General features: G+C 40.6%; 2 protein-coding genes across 5 annotated transcripts in view; both read left to right on the forward strand.

The window, feature by feature from the left end:
- RAB3IP (RAB3A interacting protein) overlaps window positions 1–6,556 on the forward strand; it is a 29,808-nt gene extending 23,252 nt beyond the window's left edge. For all 4 annotated transcript variants that reach the window (XM_080576196.1, XM_080576197.1, XM_080576199.1 and 1 more), the window contains 3 exons: window positions 2,948–3,047; window positions 3,139–3,208; window positions 6,179–6,556. In XM_080576196.1, coding sequence (XP_080432322.1) covers window positions 2,948–3,047; window positions 3,139–3,208; window positions 6,179–6,261 — 253 coding nt within the window. In that variant the 3' untranslated portion in view covers window positions 6,262–6,556. The remainder of the gene's footprint in view (window positions 1–2,947; window positions 3,048–3,138; window positions 3,209–6,178) is intronic.
- Window positions 6,557–9,570: 3,014 nt separating this feature from the next.
- MYRFL (myelin regulatory factor like) overlaps window positions 9,571–23,330 on the forward strand; it is a 45,763-nt gene continuing 32,003 nt past the window's right edge. Inside the window, exons 1-5 of the mRNA XM_080576216.1 lie at window positions 9,571–9,765; window positions 16,761–16,851; window positions 20,961–21,028; window positions 21,123–21,381; window positions 22,668–22,759. Coding sequence (XP_080432342.1) covers window positions 9,720–9,765; window positions 16,761–16,851; window positions 20,961–21,028; window positions 21,123–21,381; window positions 22,668–22,759 — 556 coding nt within the window. The 5' untranslated portion in view covers window positions 9,571–9,719. The remainder of the gene's footprint in view (window positions 9,766–16,760; window positions 16,852–20,960; window positions 21,029–21,122; window positions 21,382–22,667; window positions 22,760–23,330) is intronic.

Here is a 23,330-nt window from a genome sequence, read left to right on the forward strand (position 1 = left end):
CAGGAGGAATGTAATGAAGAGGGATTGAAAGTGAGGATGAGTTTAAACCTAAAGTAAGAAGTGTGGATGAATGACCAGATGGCTGATTTAGAAAGTTTGGAATGGTCCTAGAGGAATCTGAGGCAAGACTTGATGTCAGGTACTGATGCAGACAACAAGGTTAGGTGGGAGAGACTTGCCTGAGGCACTGGGGCTTTGATGAACATGGAGAGGAAGAGATTTCTAGTGTGCTTTAGTGTATGTCAGGGTTAAGCAACAAAGCCACTGTTAATACAGAACCTTCCACATTTTGAGAAAGTCTTCGCTTCTCTGCTGGAGATCTTTTGGACAAGTTAACATTTCTCTGTAATACTTATTTTGATAGACTCAGATTTCTGGTAGAAGACTTGCATCAAAATGTTTTCATCTAGTTTTTTTTCTTTCTCATTACTACTGTTTTTTAATTCTCACTTTTCCTCATTATTTTTGGGTTGAAGAAAAAATACACTTAACACTTAAAAGAAAGTTTTTACTTCTCCTTCTAAAGAATCTGTATAAAATGAATATTATGTTTTACGACTTAAGCTAGTAAGGATCAAAGACAACAAAATTCAGGCATTCAGATATTCTTCAGCTTACTACTGTCACCAGAAAATGTGTTCTTTGAGCTGTAACAGTCCTCAGTCAGAAGGCCTAACCACAAGTGATGGAGCTACTCAAGGGGTGGTGATTTCAAGGCCAAGAGGCACCACTATGAGCTGCCACAGAGAATGGGGACAGCAAGAAGCTACTGAAACAAGTGTGTCATTAAAGAGCAATTGGCAAACTCCTCTAAAATTGTTGTGGTTCAAGCAACTTTCCTGCATCTTGATAAAGTACTCCAAGAGGGCACTCGTTTGCATCAGTCAAAAGTTTAATGAGATTTTTAACCTTTTTTCTCCAATGTAATCCAAACTAGTTGTCTGGGCATAGATTAATATTTTGAAAGATCCATGTGCAAACTGTACTTTAGTTACTTTAGATGTATAAAAAAAAGTATATATTTTTTCTTGCTTTTCCCACTGTCACGTAGTGACAAACACTTCTATATTATTGTTTGTAGTTAAGTAAGAGGTGAGGAATGTGCAGTATTTAAGCTTAATTTGACAGCAAATGTGCTTTGTCTTAAATATTGCTGGCACCGAATGGGAAACAGCTGTTTTGGTTTTTACTTAATCAGAGTAGCAGTTTTGCAGTTTCATGTTTTCTGTTTTAAATGGTGAAAATCACTATTTTTATTGAAACCATGTTCTTTAATAGGTAGCGTAATGTAGACAAGCAGTGTAAATAAATACTAATGGCAATTAGAATAACGCTCCTAAAGGAATTCTTTTTATTGTACAATTGCCTGGAGGATAGAGGGAACAGATGCATAAAATAGCAGGTAATAAATTGCTCAACAGAAAAACAAGGAGTGGAGGGCAGGGAGCTGTGATAATAGCGAAGAAAGGTTCTCGACATACAAAAGTTATTGAATAGTGCCTGTGATGGTGTGTAGGAAGTATTGCCTTAACAAAAGACAGCTGGGTTTCCCCACAGGATTCGAGTAATTGTCCCCACGGGGAACGAAGCGGTAAGCTGTACGGTGCAGAACTCAGCCATTAGTAGTAACTCATGCCAGAGTTTAACCTGGTGTGATGGAAGATAACATATAGAAGGTAGTTCTGTTGCCAGAAGGGAAAAAAGGGCTTTATTTTCTTAGCATTAAAAATCTGTTTGCCTGCTCACAAAGGCTTGGCTGTAATTGTGATCAGCTTGCTTCAGCCACTGTAGTATTTCTTGGATCAATGGACTTCTGTCAGTCCTCATAAATTACTGTGGAAAATCATATACACTCTTCAATTTTCTCCTGCCTTGCATGATTTTGTGGGCCAGCTGCAGACTATTTAAAAGGGCCTCTGGGCGACTGTTTAGAACTGTAGAGGCTTAATAATTTTTGTTTCACTTTTGAAAGGCTGCTACTTCTTATGCTCCCTTCTTTCATGAGATAGAAATGGAAGGGAGAAGAGCCAGCAGCTTTCAAAATCAATGAAACAGTGGATACCATGACAACCCAGTTCATCCGAGATACTGCAATATAGAAATTCCAAGTAAATCACATTCCTGGTGTATTTACATTGTATTACTAGTAGTTTCTTCAAGAGACGTCAAACTTTAGAAAAAAGAATGCTGGAAGAATTATTTTGAATTCTGTGCCTTTTCATGAATTCTGTTTGGAAAACCCCTGGTGACTAATGACCTTTCCTTGATCCTGTATAATATACAGGAACAGGACCAGAAAAAGTACATTTATTTTATTGTCACTTTTTGTATGGTAAAAATAGAAAAATGGTAATGGAAAGAATTATTCTCAAGCAACCTGTTTTCCTTTGCCTCAAACTTTTATACACTGAAAGTAAAAAATGTGATTTCAGCTTGGGCATAAATGCGAAGCTTATCTTGGAATGCATCTGACAGAGACATCAGAAGCTTCAGAATTATTCTATAGGCCTGGATCTTTTCTGACATGCAACATCAAGCAGAAATTTGTAAAAAAAAAAAAAATAAAAAAAAAAAAAAATAAAAATCTGTTTAATAGTTGGAATCGATAATTTAAACCAAGTTTATTTCACACATAAGGAGTTGAGGAGTTGCCATTGTTCCAGACTGTCAAACATGAACTAGTGAATGTGGAAGTACCTGACCAAAGCTGACAAAAGATTTAAAAATCAGAAATATATCACGATGCACTGGTGTTGAAACAAAATTAGTCCTTGTCAAGCTAAAATAGTTGACAACATAATTTTAAAGTTACAATTATTACATTAAGGCAGAAACTTGAGTATCTGAGCTAATACAAAGTAATTATATTAACGCTTTAAATACATGTGGGTGTTAGACATTAATGTCAGATTTGTTTATTAAATTATGCAAATGTTATATTTTGTAGGAAATGTGCTCTCAGTGGACAAAGCAAGTCATGCAAGCATAGAATCAAATTAGGAGATTCAAGCAGCTACTACTACATTTCTCCTTTTTGTCGTTACAGGGTAAGTAATTTAGCATGATTTAATTTTGAGTAGTATTTTTTCCGTAACATTATACGAAATATTGACCACCATTATTTTTATATCGTCTCAGATCACTTCTGTGTGCAACTTCTTTACATATATCCGATATATACAGCAAGGACTGTTGAAACAGCAAGATGGTGAGTAGTGAATTGTATTTTGCTTGAATAAACATGAAATTTACATAGTGCATGTGTCTAAAACTTGCTATTGATTTTAATTATGAGAACTTGGTGATACCTACCCTCCCATGAAATTATAAAGAAAAAACTGCTTTTTAGTCCATTTAAAAATTACATTATTCAGTAAGAAATTTCATGAAAAATTCTGTGACAAGGCGAGTTAAGTGACAGTTTTTCTATACGGTATTCAAAAATGAAGGCTCTTTCACAATTTGTGGAAACATGGCCTTTTATCGCTGTACGTTGTTTTATTCTTCCAGTTACATTGTTTTGTTCTTGTTCAAGCTTGAAAACAAGGTCTGTTTTCTTGTTCCAACACACGGAATAACGTGCAATTTCACTCCAAAAAAATAAAAAAATAAAAAAAAGTGTTGCATTGGATAGAGGGACCAGAAAATCTTCAGTTGGCTTGATCTGGATTCTTTGTTCACCTTGTGAATTGGCACATCTCTTCTCATTTTGTGCCTTGAGAACTCAGGCAGCCCTTCGTGTCAATCTGTCCTTCAGGGAGAACTGACAAGGATGACAGTGTTTTTGGGTTACATTGTTTAAAGAAACAACAACAAAAAGCAGGAAATCAGACTGTAATCGTTTATCTGAATGCAGTTGAAAACTAAGCACTTGGTCTTTGACGTGGCTTTGCAAGGTCTCTTGATTAAGACTCTGTTCATGAATGTAGCTGCTAATGTAAGGCTTCATTTCTCACTGCACCTCTCTTCCATCCACAACTCAAAAGGGAAATTCATTTTTACTGCTGTTGTTTCAGGCTGTTTATTTTTCCCCACCAGAGTTACCTGGCTGCTTTGTTCCTGTCAGGACAGCAAATCCAACAGCTGCCTATTGAAACTCTTATCTGGGCAGCGAATCGGAAATTTGCTTAACTGTGCTATTTGGTTTCAGTATGTCCATATAAAAGTAGATGGCTATGAAAGTGTATATGCTGTGTGGCTGGATTTTAGAAACACACTGTGTGTTTCGATCTATAGTCATCTCTTCTGATGTTCCCCACTTTGAAGAGCTCAGGACTTCAGATAAACCAAAGTCCCACATCTAACCTGAAGTATTCCTGAGGTGACAGACTGTTCATTACCCAAACAGTGCTATTTACTTTCCTTTCTAAAGGGATTTATTTTCATGGAATTGACCAAAAAAGCTACATATACTAAATATATATATATATTATACTAAACGTATACTAAATTACTTTTAATAAAAGTTTCAGACAGTGGTAATTGTTACTGAATTACTGTCATTGGAGAAGGCCTTGAAAACGCATTATTTTAAGCTGTAATCTGGTTTATATGTAAAGGCTTTTACTTCCCACAAAAGGACTGTGGCTGTTTAACTGTCAATGGGTGGCTCAGCTCCACCATGCTGTTCTCTCCCTCCTCCTTCACAGATGAACAGGGAGAGGAAATACAATCGGGAAAAAAGCAAAAGATTGCAGGTTGAGCAGTTTAATTAAAGGAAAAGGGAGGAGGAGGAGGGAAAAAAAAAAAAAAGCAAAGACTGGGGATAAGGAAAAGGAGAAAACTGTTACTCTGCACTTCCCATCAGGAAGTGATGTTCAGCCACCATTAGCAGGGCCTCAATACACGCAACGGTTGTGTGGGCAGACAAATGCTTCCGTAACAGAAGGGTCTTGTCTCCACCCCCCTCTTCTCCTCGCTCTTCCCCAGCTTGTATTGCTGAGCGTGACACCGTACGGTATGGGACATCCCTTGGGTCGGTTTAGGTGCGCTGCCCTGCTGATGTCCCTCACTCAGCCTGCTGGCCTTGGGGCTGTGCTGGGGAGATGCTGTGCCAGCGCTGCTCGGCAATAGGCAGAGCATCCGGGCGATGTCAACGCTGTTCCAGCTGCAGGCACAGAGCACAGCACTGTATGGGCTGCTGGGGGAGAGTTAGCTCCTTCCCAGCCAGACCCGGTACAAAGGCATATATAGTTTCGACTAAAAATTGTTTACCTCACTACTAATGAGATAAAGAAATTGACTTAGTGTTTTATCCATCAAAATGGTTTCAGCATCATCAGAATTATTTATTCTTCACAAGTAACAAAAAATTGGGCTTGGGTTTTTTCAGATTGTCGTCTTTACCATTAAAAAATTTTGGATTTGTAGCTTTATATAAATATTCCAACAACATCTGTAGAAGAATGTGGGCACCCCTAATTGTCCTCATTGTTCATATTTCTTCTGCTAAACCGTATCATTTTTGAGATGGAGTTCACTTCTGCAAAAATGCTTTTTGAAATATGGTACAGGAGACCTTAACCTCGGGTTAATAACCTTTGTATTCAGTCTACATCATAATCTTGACTGCATGGAAATAATTTTTGTCTGGAATAATTATATGCTCAATTATTTTGATTTGTGTTGCAGTGATGTTTAGCTGTATAAGGCATGCATCAGGCTCATCGTGTTTGGCAAAATACAGATGAAATTAAAAAAAGTCTTTCCTCCCTAATTCATTGCTGCTGTCAGATTTCTGGTAGGAAAAACAAAAGAGGGAGGAAGAAGGATCGAATGGAAAAATTACAACAAAATTATAGGTTTTGTGATGAAAATTTTTACTTAGTCAACAAGTTCTTTCGTTTTGCAGTCTTTTAATTATACAGAAAAATGAATCAATGGAAAGGACAATTATATTGAGACACTGCAATTAATTAAAGCTGAAAAGAAGTACTGATGTAGTTTTGTTCCCCAATTAAAAAAAAAATAACCTGAAATTTAGTCTTTTGATTGGACTATCTCCTAGAATTTTCAAAATAAAATATATTTTTTTCAAAAACAATCACAAATAGCACTCACATTTTAATTCTGGTTTCACTAGATGTTTGTTACTTCTAAAGTTTCCTTAAGCTGAGGCAATGTGTATACTTCAGTTAAAATATTAACTCGCGTTTAATTATATTTTTATCTGTTTCAGTGGATCAGATGTTCTGGGAAGTTATGCAGCTGAGAAGAGAGATGTCACTAGCAAAACTTGGCTACTACAAGGAAGAACTCTAAATCTTTTTACTCTTGCGCATGCATGAACTTCATTTAATATACATAACTCTAAAATTTCGGAATCTTTTTTGTCACTTGATATTTATTTCCACAAAGTGGGTCCAAGATCTTTCTCCTTTTGCAGATTGCACTAAGAAGTACTGTGATTGTTTTAAACTGACCTATGCTGTATATGCGTACATAATAATAATATCTAGTTGAACAAATGTGGTAAGCACTTGCAGGTGTATTAGTGATTGTAATTTACATTAAAAAACAAAACTTCTGATTAAATAAATGTTAGTCTGAAGCAGTATCTGTTGTCTGTTCTTCGCGATGCAGAATGCTGCGAACCTCCCTGAAAAGCTAAGTAATTCCAAGCTGTGACACTGAGATGATTTCATGATGAAGGAATGAATGTCTGGTATTTTCCTCGATGTAGTGTTTAGATGCATGTACGTATCTTCTATATGTATGTATGCCAATACAGTTAACAGACAATTAGGAGAACTTGGTATTCTTGTAAGTGCTGCTTTCCTATATTTTTCATTTTTAAAGCAATAGAAGAGAATTGTATACTGTGAAGAGTCAGCAGCATAATAAACTGGGCTGTCTTCTCCCACTAAAGTACGATGCTTTTCAGACATCAAGGAACAATGAAGTTTCCTTGGTCCTTCTTTGGCTCTTACTTAGACAAGTTAGAAATCTGACCACTAAAAACTTTTCTTTCCCTCTAATTTGCATTCATTAGTTTTTTTTTTATTTCTTTGAATGATTTTTCTACTTTTTTGAAATTTCCAATTTCCCTGTTTTATTCATCAGTTTTCCATAGCTGTCTTTACATCTGCAGAACATCTATTCCACAAGTTTCTTTAACATGTTGATAGTAATTCACATGTAACATTAGTTGTGGCCAGTCCATAGCACTTTGTCAGCTGCTCCTTAGTTGTCACGCTCATGTGGGGGCTGCCCACAGGCAGCAGCTCTTCAAGAACTGCTCCCACACGGCTCCGTACCATGGGGTCCATCCCCCAGGAGCAAACTGCTCCAGCACGGGTCCCCCACGGGCGGCAGCTCCCCCCAGACCCCTGCTCCTGCGTGGGCTCCTCTCCACGGGCTGCAGCTCCGGCCCGGGGCCTGCTCCTGCGGGGGCTCCTCCACGGGCTGCAGCGTGGAGATCTGCTCCGTGTGGGACCCGTGGGCTGCAGGGGGACAGCCTGCTCCACCAGGGGCCTCTCCACAGGCCGCAGGGGAACTGCTGCTGCGTGCCTGGAGCACCTCCTGCCCTCCTGCTGCACTGACCTTGGGGTCTGCAGGGCTGCATCTCTCATTTTCTCATTCCTCTCTCCCAGCTGCTGTTGTACACTTTTCTTGAGGAAAAAGTTTTTCCTTCCTTACAGAGGCTCAACCAGTGTCACTGACTGGCTTGGCTCTGGGCAGAGGCAGGTCCCTTTGGAGATGTCTGGAGCTGGCCCTTATCTAACATGGGGCAGCTGCTGGACTTTTCTCACTGAGGTCACCCCTGCAACTTGCCAAAAAACCTTGCCACGTAAACCCAACACAAGTTGACTTGTTATATAAAAGCCCTTTTAGAAAAACACTAGTCTTGATCACGATTGCCATTTCTGCAGTTAAAGCAGTGGCAGGTAAAGGGGCAAACACACAAAATGGAAGCTTATGGAAGTTCTCTAAAAAGAAGCATCTCATCTTAAAGGTTACAGATTTCTTCTGTTTGATGCCAAACAAAAATAACATTTTTCATCACTTTCTTACTGGAGTCTGTCGTCCCCTCACCCTTTTTAAAAAATAGATAGAATGAAGAGCAAAATTTAATACCATATTTGTGTTGTGTGCACGGATAAGTGCCTGAAAATGCTTTTTGTTAGTGTTAGCATCAACCAGGCATTTCCATATTAAGACTAAAACAAACAACTGAGCCCAAATCTTTTACTAGTAATCGACTATGTCCAGCTCAGGCAATTTCAGTCTTAAATATTTTTTTGCCAATCTCCTATCACTGGGTAGATGCTACTACTGGTTCCTGCTGTAGAAACGTGGAAGAATTCTAGCTTCAGCTGTTAGAAAAAGGTTGTTTCTTAGGTCAGTTAAGCTAAGGAACCTGGTTTTATTCAGTCTTAGAAAACAAATTGTATTTGTTGACTCAGAAATGCTTCCTAAATGGTCGTTAATACTTAGTTTACATAAAGATACCAAACTGTTTCCAGGATTATATAATAGTAATTAAATGATAGTTTGTAGCTGCTGCTATTCTGACTTAATAATCCTTTACAAATGTTGCTCATTTAACCAAAGAAGTTAAAGATTTTTTTTTTCTATACATGATAGTCTCAAGACAAAATGTATCTAAAGTTTATTATACAAGAGACTATTTTCTTGTACTAGAGACTACAGAGATGTACCACTTAGGTGATAATGGTTGTTTGGCTTGATTGCATTGATGTATGGTAAATACTGAATTAGTTTGCTTCTGTTTTCACATTTCTTTCCCTAAATTATTTTCTAAATCTTTAATATAAGCTGTCTATCATGAGAAACCCATGCCACTATGAGTGTCTGGGCTTGTAACAACTGCACGACAGGTACTTGTCTGGTGAATGCAACTACTTTAGAAAATGGCCTTATTCCATATTTCTTGACTTCATTGAAGCTTTTGTTTATAACCAAATGCAAAAAAAAAAAAAAAAATTAGGTATCTTACAGATACCTACTCAAAATACCTGAATGTTTTTCCCCTGTTTGCTTATGGATGACACAACAGGGGCAATCTCCGATTTACGAAGACCAAGTGAGACAAAGTGAAACACGTTTTGCTGCTGGCTTTAAATACATTAGTTGAATACCTAGCCTTCCCTTGGGCTTTTCAAAGCTACCTGGGACAAACAGCTTCATCTGTAGTTTAGTAATGTAAAAGGTCTGCTTCTCTATAAGGAGACCGTGCTGCGAGACAGAACTTTTCTTAGAGCAGTTGGATAGCCTGGTGCTCAGCTGCTTAGATGGGACGGTGCGTATGGTGAATCCACCGATGGCCCTGCACTTACAACTGTTGGAGCACTTGGTCTTTCACCAATACTTGTAATTGCATCACCTGTGTGAAAGTACAGAGACAAGACAAGTGATTTTTATTGCTGCAATTTTTGCGCATGTGTAATTGTGATTAGTATTGGGACCAAAGGTCCCTAATACGAGAACATTAAGCATATTAAACCGAGGAAAGGACATCGCCTTCACCTTGCCTCAAAAGTCCTACCAAATTTTTCTTTACGTGTAGCAGGGTTTCAGCATATCCTGATGCTAGTTAGGAAGGAATGAGAGTAGCTGGGACGAAGTCAGTTGAAACCTCTGACAAAAGCGTGATGTGCTCCTTTATGCATTTGTGATCACCTGGAAGAGAAACAGGGCGTTTTGCTCAGCGGGACTCTTCGGGCAGCAGGAAAGCAAAACGCTTCTCCTGGCTTGTCATGGACGTGGTGGGAGAAAATGAGGCCCTGCAGCAGTTCTTTGAAGGTAAGAGTCTAGTTTTAAGGCAGAATCTTAACAATTTGTTGTGGCAGCAAAAATACAGCAACTGTTTGGGATTGATTGAAGAAAAGACGAAGAAAAAAACGCCCCGAAACAGAAGCTCTATTTATACAAAAGTAACATGTAATGCAATACCAAAAAGAAACAGTACGAGTGGTGTAGATGCACTGCAATGTGTTTTTCTTGTTTTTTTTGGGGAGAATAACAAAGGAAAGGTGGATCCTGTGGTGCAGTGCTGGTAACTGTCAGGAAGAAAACCAGGAAGTGGCCGAGGTCTCCTCGCAACTTATCCCTTCTGCAGCCATAGTGATTTTCATGAGGTTGGGGAGCTCCCTCCCTACTCTACCTCATCATGTCAGGTTACAGAGCGTTTTCTTTCCACTCAAAATTCCTCTGAAGCTATTTGATTGTAATTGGATCTGAGAAATTAAAAGCCAATATTTTTGTTTGTTTGTTTGTTTTGGCTGGGATCTGTCCTTACGCCTTTTTCCCAAAGACATTTGACATTCAGGCAGGACCCGTCAGTCCCTTGCCTTTCTCTTACCACAAAATTTGCTTTCTACCAGATCCATTAATCAAACTGCATCACAGGCCCTGCCATGATGTTACTCAAAATAGCTGTTAAAAGGCTTACATATTTTTCACTATCTAAATCTTATTTTTTTCTTGCTTCAATTTTCACTTCGCTTTTTTTTTTTTTTTTAATATTAACCTTTCAAATCCAAGCTTTTATTTCTATATTTTCATTTCCTTCTCCTACCTCTGCAGGTATTCTTCATCTGTTACCAGTCTTAACTAGAACTACCCTTTCTGTTGGCTAAAATGGTCAACATTTGTTTGCCAGCATTTAATTTCCACTAAATATTTTTTTAAAAAGTAAAATATAAATAATTTCTAAATTTTATTTTTAATTTTAAAATAAAAAAATAAATTTAAATTTAAAAGAAAATTAAAATGTATTTATGTATTTATTTAGGCTTGCACTAGGTGAAAGGTGGCAGTTCTAACTTTTGACTTTGATTTCAGTCTAGGAAATGAAGGTCTGCCTGCATTCCTCAAGGAATAGTTTTTAAGCCAAGAAATTTAAATCAGTGAAACACAATCTAGGGCTGCTAGCAGGCAAATGTGTTTTTTATGGATATTACAAAATTCATACCATGTTTCATAAGTTCACTTTAAGTCACAAAGATCAAAAGCTAATAAACTTGGATTTGCTTTCAGCAAGATATTTGTTTTTATCAAGCTATTTGTTCAAGTACTGTACTGCATAGCTGTTAAATACTCAAAATAGTGTTGGATATGAAGTACATAAAAAGCTGATTACCAGAAAACTTCTTAGGAAGTTCCTTGGGAAACAGCTTTCTGGGAAGTGTGGGCTGGGTTTGGTTGTCTTCTGCGGTGATTCTATGATGGTAGAAAGTATTTCAGGGATTTTAGCTGTGTGAGCTCTTTAGCTAGAAATACTAATTGTAATTGTACTAATTGCAATTCTAGAATGACTAATTTAACTCTCTTTAGAAGGTAGTTAGGTAGAACATCTGGGTGGGGGTGGGGTGAGAAACCCTGTCAATTCCATTTAATCACAGAAAAAAACGAAACATTTTGGAAAGTCATGTTCCTTTTGTGTGGTTCTGCTGTGTAGAACTAGAATATGACAAAGGTCTGCAAAGGTGATGCAACATGTGGGGATGACATTTATTTCATTGTCTGGACACTGACACTAGACGTATGGCAAGGCTACAGAAGCTAGTCACTCTTGCATTCAACATGTAAGTAGCTAGAGCCCTCTTGCTGTTAAACCACAGGTAAATTTCAAAAGGGAGTGGGCTGATTTAAAGGACGGCTCGCATTCTTTTCTTTCTTACTCCGCTGAATGTAAGGCCGACTTTGACTGCTTCTCTGCAGCTTAGCAGTGCGGCTGGTGGTTTGGCTTTAGAATGCTTCCAAATGAGACAAGAGCAATAAACTGCTAAGTCTGATTTAGTGGCCTCTGAGATTAGTCATAGCAGCTGGAACATTGTCTTTCAAGGCTACAAAACAGCTGAGTCTTGCAATATCAAGTTTCAAATGCTGCCGCTGAGGAAGTCTCTGATTCATCAGTGCTTCAGCTTTGGCTTCCAAATGGATCAGCTGGCAACTAAGCACATTTATAATGTTTTGCTGGATTATTTGAAATTCATGAGCAAAAAAGAATCCCACTTTCCCTGTTGCTTTAGTTCCTAACAGTGCATATTTGTTCTGACACTCATTATAAGATCAACTTGCATTTGCAGTATTGAGAAGGACAGTCTGAAGTTTTCAAGGAAAATGAGATAATGTAATGATTGTTTTCCTGTAAATCACTACTTTCAATAATCAATAGGCCTTAGGTTAGATGTGACTCTAGCTGGGACTTGACCCTGGCTTTTTCTCATTCAAGAAAATGGCTTTTCTCTTGTGGTGTGGCTGTTCTGAAAGTTTTCTGTCTCATTTCATTCCTCTCACACTAGACACTTAATCTTTGATCTAAGACTTTTCCATGATTTCTCTTGAAATAAATACTTTTGTTATTAAAACATTTAGACTTTTGAATCAGTAACTTCCTATTTGTGAAGGGGAGGGCAGAGCTGCTCGTTAGCTTTTCTGCCTGACCATCTGTAGCAGAGCAATCTATTCCTGCTGATGTTACCCATAAGGTGAGACAAAGAATGTAGGCCAAAGTAGTTACGCTGTTAAATTCAGCCTTCTCCTGTTTTGCTGTTGTTAGAAGCTATGTTCAGGTGTCTGAGATGTGTGTTTGGCCTCAGTGCCCTCTGTGATCTCTAAAGGAGTCTCCACATAGTGGAATCACCACCTCTTTGTACTCATGCTCCTGCGTGGATAACACTGAATATCTCTGGGGGTTTGGTAAATGAATTAAACCACAGAACAAACGTGCCATTAAAAATGAAACACTTAAAAAGCCAAAGGCCTCTCCTACCATTTTAAGGATGAGAGATTGAAACAGGAATAAAAGATGACTTGAGAACTTAAAAGTACTCACTGAGATTTCTGTTTCTCTGGAAAATGTTGGTATTTGGGGGGAAAAGCCATCTATCTTGACACAAGCTCACTCCTTACCTGCTGGAGTGTTGTAGATCTTCCTGCCACTGAATAACTGTGGTCTGTGGTATGTCCTCACGAGTTGCAGTTCCTCCAGATAGAAGCTGTTTTGTCCTTAACCCTTTTCTGCTCATTGCTGCCATGTGCCTGAGGTCCGTGTCCTTTGCCCTGATGGCTGAGCAGCTTCTATCAATGACTCCAGTCTGTTCCAGTCAAAATGATCAGGACTATCTTAATAATTTAAACAGTGAGAAATACTTGGAATCCTTTTAGCATGAAGGAAGTTAAGGAATTATCAGACCCCTGAGTAAGACTTACCTTACTGCAAGACTTACCTTAATGAAGTTCAACTGGACTTTTCACTGAGCTTTTATAGTGGCCCATAAAGTGTTTTAGTGGTACAATATCTCTACATGAAAATTAGTTATTAATTCCAAGAAAACATTTCCTTCAAGGTGCAAGGCTTTGTAGCAAGCTTTATGAATTTGTCCTTCAGTAGGCAAGTAATACTTAGCATTGAACGTGTTTTATGAGCCACTTATACATCTTCAGCTGTATTTAAGGATTGTTCCCTGTATGGAATAGCTGAGGTTTTGACACAAATCTTACTACAAATAGCTAGAGTTGGCTGGGAACTTCCTGGCATACCTCTTCTAATGTCAAGTAATGATCAGTTTAGTGTTCATCTGGAAAGCAGTGGCTATGCATCGTGCCAAATTCAGACCTGTGTGTGACTTCCTCTGAAACAGCGACTCCAGGAAAGACATAAAAAGAACTGCAAGGAGTTTCTGGTTCTGTGCCCCCCATCCTTCACTTTGCGTTAGATACTAGTGAAAAGGAGGTAACTGATTTAAATGCAGTAAGGCTCTGCGAGGAAGTGCTGAGAGAATTAACCGAGGCAGGATATTGAGGGATTGAGACTGCAGCTGTTGGCTTCAGGAACGTATAGGGGAAAATGTGACTGGAGCCTCCTGGCTGGAGGAAAGGAGGTGTCTGCCAAAAAGGGATGCATGAACCAAGTCACCGTCAGACAGGGAGGACAGAGATCAGCCTACTCTGCGGTGCAAGTGGCTGGAAATAGGGGAATGGACAGGGAAACAAGGCAGTGGTAGAAGAGAGGTTTGGGACTTCAGATCAAATGGGACAGAGCAACAGAACATCTGTTGGATTTTTGATGGAGAAATGGTCAAAATATAGTCCTATGCTGCCTATGACTGCAGTCTGTTCTGTGAGCAGCCCTGTGTGAAACCCCAGTCACCATATCGCCTTGCCTTTGCGTTTCCCCTTGCCCCTCACAGGCGCCAGCTTATTTCTGCTGGTTCCTTGAGTAGCTGGCAGTCCTCTGCACAGTGACACGAGTCACCCAGTGCGGACGCTTCCCAGAGGATGGCTGGGCAGACTGTGCGGTGGAGTGTGGCCTGGGAGCAGAGATCCTTGTGTGCATGCTGATAAGGGCTGCTGATGCTGCACGTCCCCTGGCAGCACCGAGCCAAGCACGCGGTTTGGTGCAGGAAGCTGTACATGCACAGGGGCCTCTCAGCAGAGCTTATCCGTGTACACACACATAGCTCTCTGCCCTCGTAGTGGCTTTGGGTAACTGGCTTGCACACTACCAGGGAGCAACAAGAACAGTAAATAAACTCCCAATCAAAATGCCAGTGCGCTTTATCATCCCCAGGCCCATACCTTTCAAGTGCTTACCATGTTTCAAAGCCTGTGAAACGGATGCCAGTGTTTTAAATACATTTGCATATGATCCAGCAGATCCTCCTCTGATGAAACATGCCAATGCAAGCACAGGCTGGCACAGAAAAGGAATGTACATGCAGAAAGAAAGAAAAAAGGATGGTTATTAGAGAGAAGTTCTACAGCGCAGCCAAATGCACTGTGGCTCTTCTGTACATCAGCATCACGAAACGTTCATTAGCGGTGGGCTGTCTTCCTGGTGTGCTTCCTTCCTCCCCCAGCACAGAATTACTTATTCCTTCCTTCTCCTCCTACCCATTTAACTGTTAGTGCAAAATGTAGAGAAATGTAGGGAATGGTGCGTATTGCTGTTGTCATCGCTAAGCAAGAGGGATAATCCCTGGACTGTGGGATGCCCGGATCAAAGACCCTGTCCATTTTTGTTTCAGAGCTGCACCTCAAAAGAGTTTGTTTCTGATCTTGATCAAAATAAAGCAATTCTTGGTTTTGTGGAACAGGAAAAACACGTTAGTAACAGGATTGTTTCATTATGCATGAGGGCCAGGCTACTTGAACAGGAGTTCAAGTTTTAGGGAGGTTTTTGAAGTAAGCCAGGCCCCTGTGTACTTTCAAGCTGTTTTTGAAAAGTGCTTTGTTTGCTACTCCTTCAAGACTTTCCATATCACAATGTTGCTGAGGCAAGTAAGTCTGCTACACCTATTGAATCTGCTCTTCTCTGATGTGTGGAGAACAGCTTTGTATACAGTGCTGGTATGTTTGGATGCAAAGACCTACCAGCACACCTGCAAGCTGCAATCTCACGGCGAACGGCAGCTAGAATTCAGCCTGTAGCAGCAGTAAGCAAATGATTGCTAGATTCACCCATGATCACAAAGCTATTTTGGAAACACTTGTGAGCAACTTGAATTTATGTAGTCAGACACACACACACAAAGGAGTTCCTGTGCAAAGTGGTCAAAGCAGGTATTAGATGCCGCTTGCAGTTAAACACTGGATCAAGAAAGAACCACATGAAACAGAGACAACAGAAAAAAGAGAAGAAACCTTATGGCTTCTGTTACGCATGTGTCTGCTGCTAGTACAGCGAGAAGACTGTTAAAGCACCAAAGGCAGTTACTGCTCCTGTGCTTAATGAGAGTGATTAACCTCATGTTTTCCCAGACAGCTGCAGAGTTAAGGGGAAATGGTGTCAGCCACTTGGGGCTGAGCCACGATTTACAGGCTACTCCACTTTACCCTGTGTAGGAGTGGGATAGGGCCATCCAGCTCCAGTGGCTGGCTGGAGAAAGCAGTAACTTAAACTTCCTTATCTTGCTTGCTTTCTGACTGAACACACCTGTGTTTATAGAAGGCTTGCTGGAAAGCTGGTGAGCCTGCGCAGTAGTTTTGTTTGTTTTTCTTTTCTTTTCTTTAAGGAGAGTTCCGTCTGACTTGCTTGACTTGCTAGGAAAGAACTCAGGAATTCCACAGACTTTATAATCATAAAATCTGTTTATAGCCTTCAGTAACTAAGCAGCAAAGGACAAAGTACTGAAACTTTCCGCTCATTAATACATTTAACATGTTATTGGGCTGGTTTTTTTTGTTTGTTTTGTTTGTTTGTTTTTCTAGGCAAAGACTATGAAGCTATCAATTCCTTTAACATTTCTAAAGCTTTATTTCTGTTTCCTTAATCTAAGTTTAGGACAATGGATTTTTAAATTATTTTAGAATAGCTTAAAACTATTAGAAACTCACTGGCAGTACCAATGCAGAAAGTGGATCTCTGTGAGACAACATCTGGCCCAATCACCTGTTTTGATCCCAACATAAAGGGCATGAAGTTATCTTCAGAACCCATTTTTTTTTTCCAGTTGCAGATGGGAGCCCCTCATCCTCTTGCTGTGATAATTCAGTGAAGCCTTAATGACAAATACAAACTGGTATTTTCCTGGTGCAGCTCCAACATCTCCACCCTCACCTGTATGCTCTCTTTTGCTCTGCGTTTCCTGTCATCCTTTCTCCCCAGAGTGACTATATTTCTAAACAAAAGGCTAACCCATATGTCACACATGAGGTGCGCACCTCTGCTAGGACAGGGCTGACTTTGTTTTCCTTGTGTGGGACAGTGGGCAGCATTACTCAGTCTAAAGTACTGTTGACTGTACAAATTTCACTCTCAGAATTTGTCTTTTTGACATCTTTAATTATAGGGCAAGATGTCCACAGAGCCTTGGAGAACCCCATGGTGGATACAAGTATGCTGGAAGAATTCATCAGTAGTGACTTAGAGTTTGGAACTTTGTAAGTATTAGAGCAGCAAATTAAATTTTGTTTTCAGTAGCACATTCATAAAATCTGAATGCAACAGTCAGACCTGAAATCTCTTAATTTCAATAGGATTGTGGTATACTTTTTTAATTACTTGAAACTGCGTAAGCGCTGGAAATATAAATTGCAGATATTAACAGAAATACGGTGGTTTTGTAGTTCAACAGAATGGATGACAATGATGTCTGGGATAATTTACAACTGTTATACTAATTATGGCCTTAAATGCAAAGCTGTTATTTTTTAATATAACTAAGTACTGCTTTAGCGTTAACATTCAGAATAAATGATTTAAATGAGATTAATGTATAATAAATTGAGAGACTAATGTAAACCTCCATGTCTGAGGGGAACAGGTCTGCTCTTTTTATCCTAATGCTTCACTCAGAAAAAAGAAGCTGTCCATTAATCTTTTCTGAGACTTGTTTTCAGAGTTACAAAGGCTACGTAATGCAAAGGGTCATGGTTAAGGGTGGAAAGTTATGCAATGCAGGTCTATCAAGACTTCAAACCCAAACCTTTCATCTAGACAACTGTCATATGATTGTTGTTAAATGTAAAATATGATTAATCGGCTGACACTTGCCAAGAGCAAAGCAAAAGTGGATGTTTTTACAGTAATTAAATGGCCCACAGGACCTTTCACTCTGTACATACTTGGCATTGCACATATTTACTTACAGTGGGCTAAATAGGCTTCTACCTGCTCTAAATCATGAATAATTACTTGATTTTCTCACTGGCCACACTCATAACAGAAGAATGAAAAACCTTTGTTCTTAGTATGGCTAAACAAGTATCAGATTAAACAGATTATCAAACTCCTTTATGACAACTTTAAAGTGCAACTGTTGCCTTCATACACAAAAACATATAGCAGTAATATATATGTACATATCTGGTATCATGTAGCTTAGGTACATTACATGGATATTATAGCTGTAGTGCTAAGCATGAGCATACACAATAACATCATCTGTTTAAAAGAGCTTCGAAGCAGTATTTGAGCCTACAATTTATAGGAATGCCTGAAAGGATTAAGAGCCAATTTCTGAACCTCCATCATCCCTAATGCAATTGAGGAACCCTTATATGTCCTTTGAGTGGCTGCGTGTTGGCATAGGATTTTCTCTCTTTTAAACTGCTTTGAGAACGTAATCAGAAAGAGCTGAAAAACTTGAAATAAAATAGGAGATGTGACAGCCCTGTGCCCTCAACTGACTGAAGCCAGGAGCATAGCCTCACTGTAGCAGCCTGCTGATGACTTATGCTCTTCCCATTTTCAATGCAGAAGCAATGAATTGGTTTTGCTATGTAGCGTGAGAACACCCACTTGTTGCTGTGAACTACTCATGAAAGACTTGGCTTAGTTTAAATTATGCTCTAGTTCCACATCTCTCTCTAAGGCAGTAATCCTTTACATTGTCTGACAGGAGAAATTCTAAAAGTGTAAAAGCAAAACAGGGTATATACTATAACATAATCTAGCATATGGGCCAAAGATTAAATAATCAAGAAACTTTTTTCAAATCTCAAACACGTGAACACGCTGAGCTGTTGGACATGAGTTGAGCTGTAAACTGAGAGCAAAGCTCCAAGTGTCAGCTGCAGAAGGAAGCATTCAGTTTCCTTGTGAAAATCAGGAGGAAGGTGCACAGTAAAATAGCACAGACAAACATATTCTTGTACAGAACAGCGTTACTGAAGTTTTTCAGAAAGGAAACAGTTCTTGTTTTCAGAGATTTATCTCTTTTAGTAACAAAAAAGAAAAAAAAAGAAAAAAAAGGAACACAACATTCTCCTCAAGAAACTGGCTGCTCGGGGCTTGGACTGGCGTACGCTTCGCTGGGTTAGAAACTGGCTGGATAGCCGGGCCCAGAGAGTTGTGGTGAATGGAGTCAAATCTGGTTGGAGGCCGGTCACTAGTGGTGTCCCCCAGGGCTCGGTACTGGGGCCGGTCCTCTTTCATATCTTTATCGATGATCTGGATGAGGGCGTCCAGTGCACCCTCAGTAAGTTTGCAGATGACACCAAGCTAAGTGCGTGTGTCGATCTGCTCGAGGGCAGGAAGGCTCTGCAGGAGGATCTGCATAGGCTGGAGCGATGGGCTGAGGCCAACTGTATGAAGTTCAACAAGGCCAAGTGCCGGGTCCTGCACCTGGGGCGCAACAACCCCAAGCAGAGCTACAGGCTGGGAGATGAGTGGCTGGAAAGCTGCCTGGCCGAGAAGGACCTGGGAGTACTGGTTGATAGTCGGCTGAATATGAGCCTGCAGTGTGCTCAGGTAGCCAAGAAGGCCAACAGCATCCTGGCCTGTATAAGAAGCAGTGTGGCCAGCAGGTCTAGGGAGGTGATTGTCCCCCTGTACTCGGCTCTGGTGAGGCCGCACCTCGAGTACTGTGTTCAGTTTTGGGCCCCTCGCTACAGGAAGGACATCGAGGTGCTCGAGCGAGTCCAGAGAAGGGCGACCAAGCTTGTGAGGGGTCTGGAGAACAAGTCTTACGAGGAGCGGCTGAGGGAGCTGGGCTTGTTCAGCCTGGAGAAGAGGAGGCTCAGGGGCGACCTTATCGCTCTCTACAGTTACCTGAAAGGAGGCTGTAGAGAGGTGGGGGTTGGTCTGTTCTCCTACGTGCCTGGTGACAGGACGAGGGGGAATGGGCGAAAGTTGCGACAGGGGAGTTTTAGGTTGGATGTTAGGAAGTACTTCTTTACCGAAAGGGTTATTAAGCATTGGAACGGGCTGCCCAGGGAGGTGGTGGAGTCACCATCCCTGGAGGTCTTTAAAAGACGTTTAGATGTAGAGCTTAGCAATATGGTTTAGTGGAGTACTTAGTGTTAGGTCGGAGGTTGGACTCGATGATCTTGAGGTCTCTTTCAACCTAGAAATCTGTGATACTGTGATACTGTGATACTTTAAAAATCAGAGATAGGCAAAAGCATACTTATGTTGTTGTGCTTTCATAATGACCTCTCCCAGCAGGGCTGTTAAAAGAGAAATCTTTCATGCTTGGCTATGGGGTTTGGCAAGGAGGTGGCTGTGGATCACATGGAATTTCTGGGTTCCCAGCCAGGATTCTTCTGTCATGCCTCCAGCGCCCTGGCTCTGCTACTGATTTTCGGAACATAACTGCCTTTCCACCTCGTTTTGTCTGTGCACCTGCTCCCTGCCATGCTCCCACTGGGTCTGAAGGTGCTGTGCCACGTAGAGACCTTGCCTCACACCAGGGCGCTGAGTGCGTTACTCCTGTGCAATGGTGCTGGCTGTCAGCATAAAAACCAGAGCTGCTGCAGAGATGGCCCAGCTTCCCGCTTCATGTAACGTGAACTGGGAGATGAGCTTCTTGCTTGCGTAGCTGTACGCAGTGGAAAGCAACCCGGCTCTGCCTGACTTTGGCACAGCACAGTGTTACTCAGCAGGCGTTTTCACGGCGGGTGACGTGGAAGCTGCTGGGTGGCAGTGCTGCGTGTGGTGCTGCATGGGTCTGCGTTTTGTGAGCACTCTTTGTTGTGGGCAGAAGAGCCTCATTTCTTAAATTCATTGCCAATTAGCACAAACTTTTGATCAGTGACTCGGCTACTGAGATAAAGAGAACATAAACAATTAAACGTACTTCCTCCACACAGACTTTCCAAGGCTCAGTTTCAGCCGAGCACTTCTGCCTCTTTCCTGCTCTCCAGTCCCTCCTTGCCTCCGTCCCTCCCACTGCCTCCTGTGAGGTGACGGGAGGCCTGTGGTGGGATGGTGGTGTGTAATGGCTCCTCCTTGCCACTCTTCACCCCTTTCTGGTTTTCCTCAGCTCTGCCATGGGTCACTCAGGACTTGAGTCCCCTGCCCCGGAGGGAGGGGTGTTTGGGCAAGAGCTGGCAGCTGTGGGGCGTCCCTGCAAGCGGGAGAGGCGGAGGGCCAGAGGGGATGTCTGACAAAGCGCAAGTGACATTGCTCCTGTGAGAAAGGGCAGCAGCCATGGTGATGAATGCTCCCCAAAGACCATTTTAAGTAGCTTGGTGGTCCCCCTCCAACTGCTTTTAGCATTCTCTTTGTTTTCTCCCAGTAAAAATTAACACTTACTTTTCATCCCCAGGCAGAGCCAGTTGCCAGACTCCCCACCAGACTCTGGGTCGGAAGCATGCTCTCCACCGCAGCTCAAGAGTAGGTGACGTGAATTCTGCCTCTCCTAAGCTAGCAGGAAGGTCTCCAGCTCCTTTTCTTTCTACCTCCTTTTTTATCTGTCTGCTTCCTGCAGCCATCTGGAATGATGCTTCGTGGCCAAGTGGGCAGCAGCCTCCACTCCCATGTCCATCGGCTGTGGCACCCAGCAAGCTCCCCTGCAGGTTCCTGGAGACTTTTCCTGACCCTAACACCAGTGGGCATCCCTGCAGCATTCCCCAAGGCTCCTGTCTGAAGAAAGACAATACCGTGCCCCCATGGAATAGTTCTACATCCTCCAGCTGTTTGGGTTTCAATTATTCATACTTCCAACCAAATGTACCTCACATTTCCAGGTAAATGATAAAACCTTTATGCAAGGGATGAGACAGATGCAGAAAAAAATGGAGCTGATAGAAGACGTGGTTAAAGACTGGTGTAAAATCCCTGTGGGTGCAGGATTTTCCACAGGATGGCAGTGTTTAGACATGTTTGATACACTTATGTTTGAGGGTTCTTTAAACATCTTGATTAAAATTAGTATTAGAATGTGTGGGAATGGACTTCAATTCTAAGAAATTTACAAGGCTAAAGAGGGATCAACAGGAAGTTAGTAACTGGATTATAAAAATATTTAGGTGTTTTGCAATGCTTTCCACAGGGATTTGTCCATAAGGGTCTTGAAAGTGTTCCGACATGAGAAAAAAAAAGTCATATAAATGTAAGCAAGTGAAATGGCAGTCATATACCATCTGCCATATTTATCCACCAACATGTTCCAGATGCTTAATTCAAATACATTGGGTAGCGCAGGCATCCAACCATGATACCTAGTAAGAATGAATTGACCAATGCATACCAGAGGGGGACCTCCCCGGATGTTGGGAGATAATCCAAATTCATCAGTGTTAGTCCTGGGCTTGCAAATTCTCTGTCTCCTGCTTTCCTGGGAGCTCAATTACGTGCTAATTGGTGATGTGAGTAAAGGAAGCTGGGGCTAGTTTTCTTGGTGAAACTGTTTATGTTTTTTCTTCAGTATCTGCCAGGACTGTCTGCGATCTGAGCTTTGCTTTTTTTTTTTTTTTTAAACACTTCCAGAAGGAGTGACCATCTGCCGGGACATTCCATATTATATTTTATCATATCAAAACTTTGGAATAAGATTTTTCCCTTTGCAGAAAGGAGCAGATTTTAAAATTTCAGTTTCTAGGAAAGGGGAAAACTGTTTCCCACCAGTTTTGCCTAGAGATGTCATCATTAACGCATTAGTTTAATAGCTATTGGTCTTTTGTTTTCTGTATAAGAAAAGCGAGTTCACACTCAGTGAAGTAAAATTATTTAAGAAAAAGGTATGATTTTAATGCAGATATCAGGAAACAATAAAACCCTATCTTGTATGCACTCTGTAAACTTGAAGAGATCAGGTTCTCTATTCATATGAAATTAAAAATATTCTAATTTATGTTTTGGAAGGAAAATTTGCATAATTCAGATTAAAAAAGCTAAAATCAATCTCCTGCTCCTGGTAAATCAAAATTTGGGTGACAATAGAGTTAGAATGAGATACCTGGGTATTCTCTTGTAATAACTCTAATATCTGTATTCCATCTGAAATTAGTAATGTAATGTATTTTTAAAAAAGTATTTCTACAGCATCAGGCAAAAAAAGGAAGTTATCACAATTACTGGGAGATAACACTGATCCTCCAGTCTGGTCTAACAGTTGCAGTCAAGGTAAGCAGATGCATGAAGATGGAATTTAATGTTTCATACCATAGACAAGTAAATGTTTTAAGAACACATGTCCTAGTGGCTCTGAAAAGGTAGTGGTATTAACCATCTGTACTCCACTACCAGGTTTGAAACAATTTACATTTTCATTTTTTTTTTTTAAAATTAGGACCTATGTATATTTGAGAGAGACGAAGTGTTAGAGGTCTTTGCTTACTGACTACCCCCCAAACAAAATATTCTGCCCTTCTCCATGCATGAGCCTGCAGATGGTACCATACTCTGCTGACTTGCTTGGTGGGCAAAAGTTGACTGGGCATAGAAACTTGGGTTAGCTTAGCAGGGTATTAATGTAGTGGGTGAGAGAACAGATTGCATTTTTCCCTTTATAATTTATCAACTGTATATTTTTTTCCACAAAGTGTAGAAAATTGTGCAAGTTGGTAAAAACTGTGTTCTCCACCCCTTTTCCAAATTAACTTAATCAGTGTTTTTTATCAAGATAAATACGCTAAGCTTATACCAATTGATATAAAAAACCTTATCAGCCATGTACAGAAGTGCATCAGCTTCT

Source organism: Anser brachyrhynchus (genome assembly GCF_964034855.1).
Source record: "Anser brachyrhynchus genome assembly, chromosome: 1".
NCBI lineage: Eukaryota > Metazoa > Chordata > Aves > Anseriformes > Anatidae > Anser > Anser brachyrhynchus.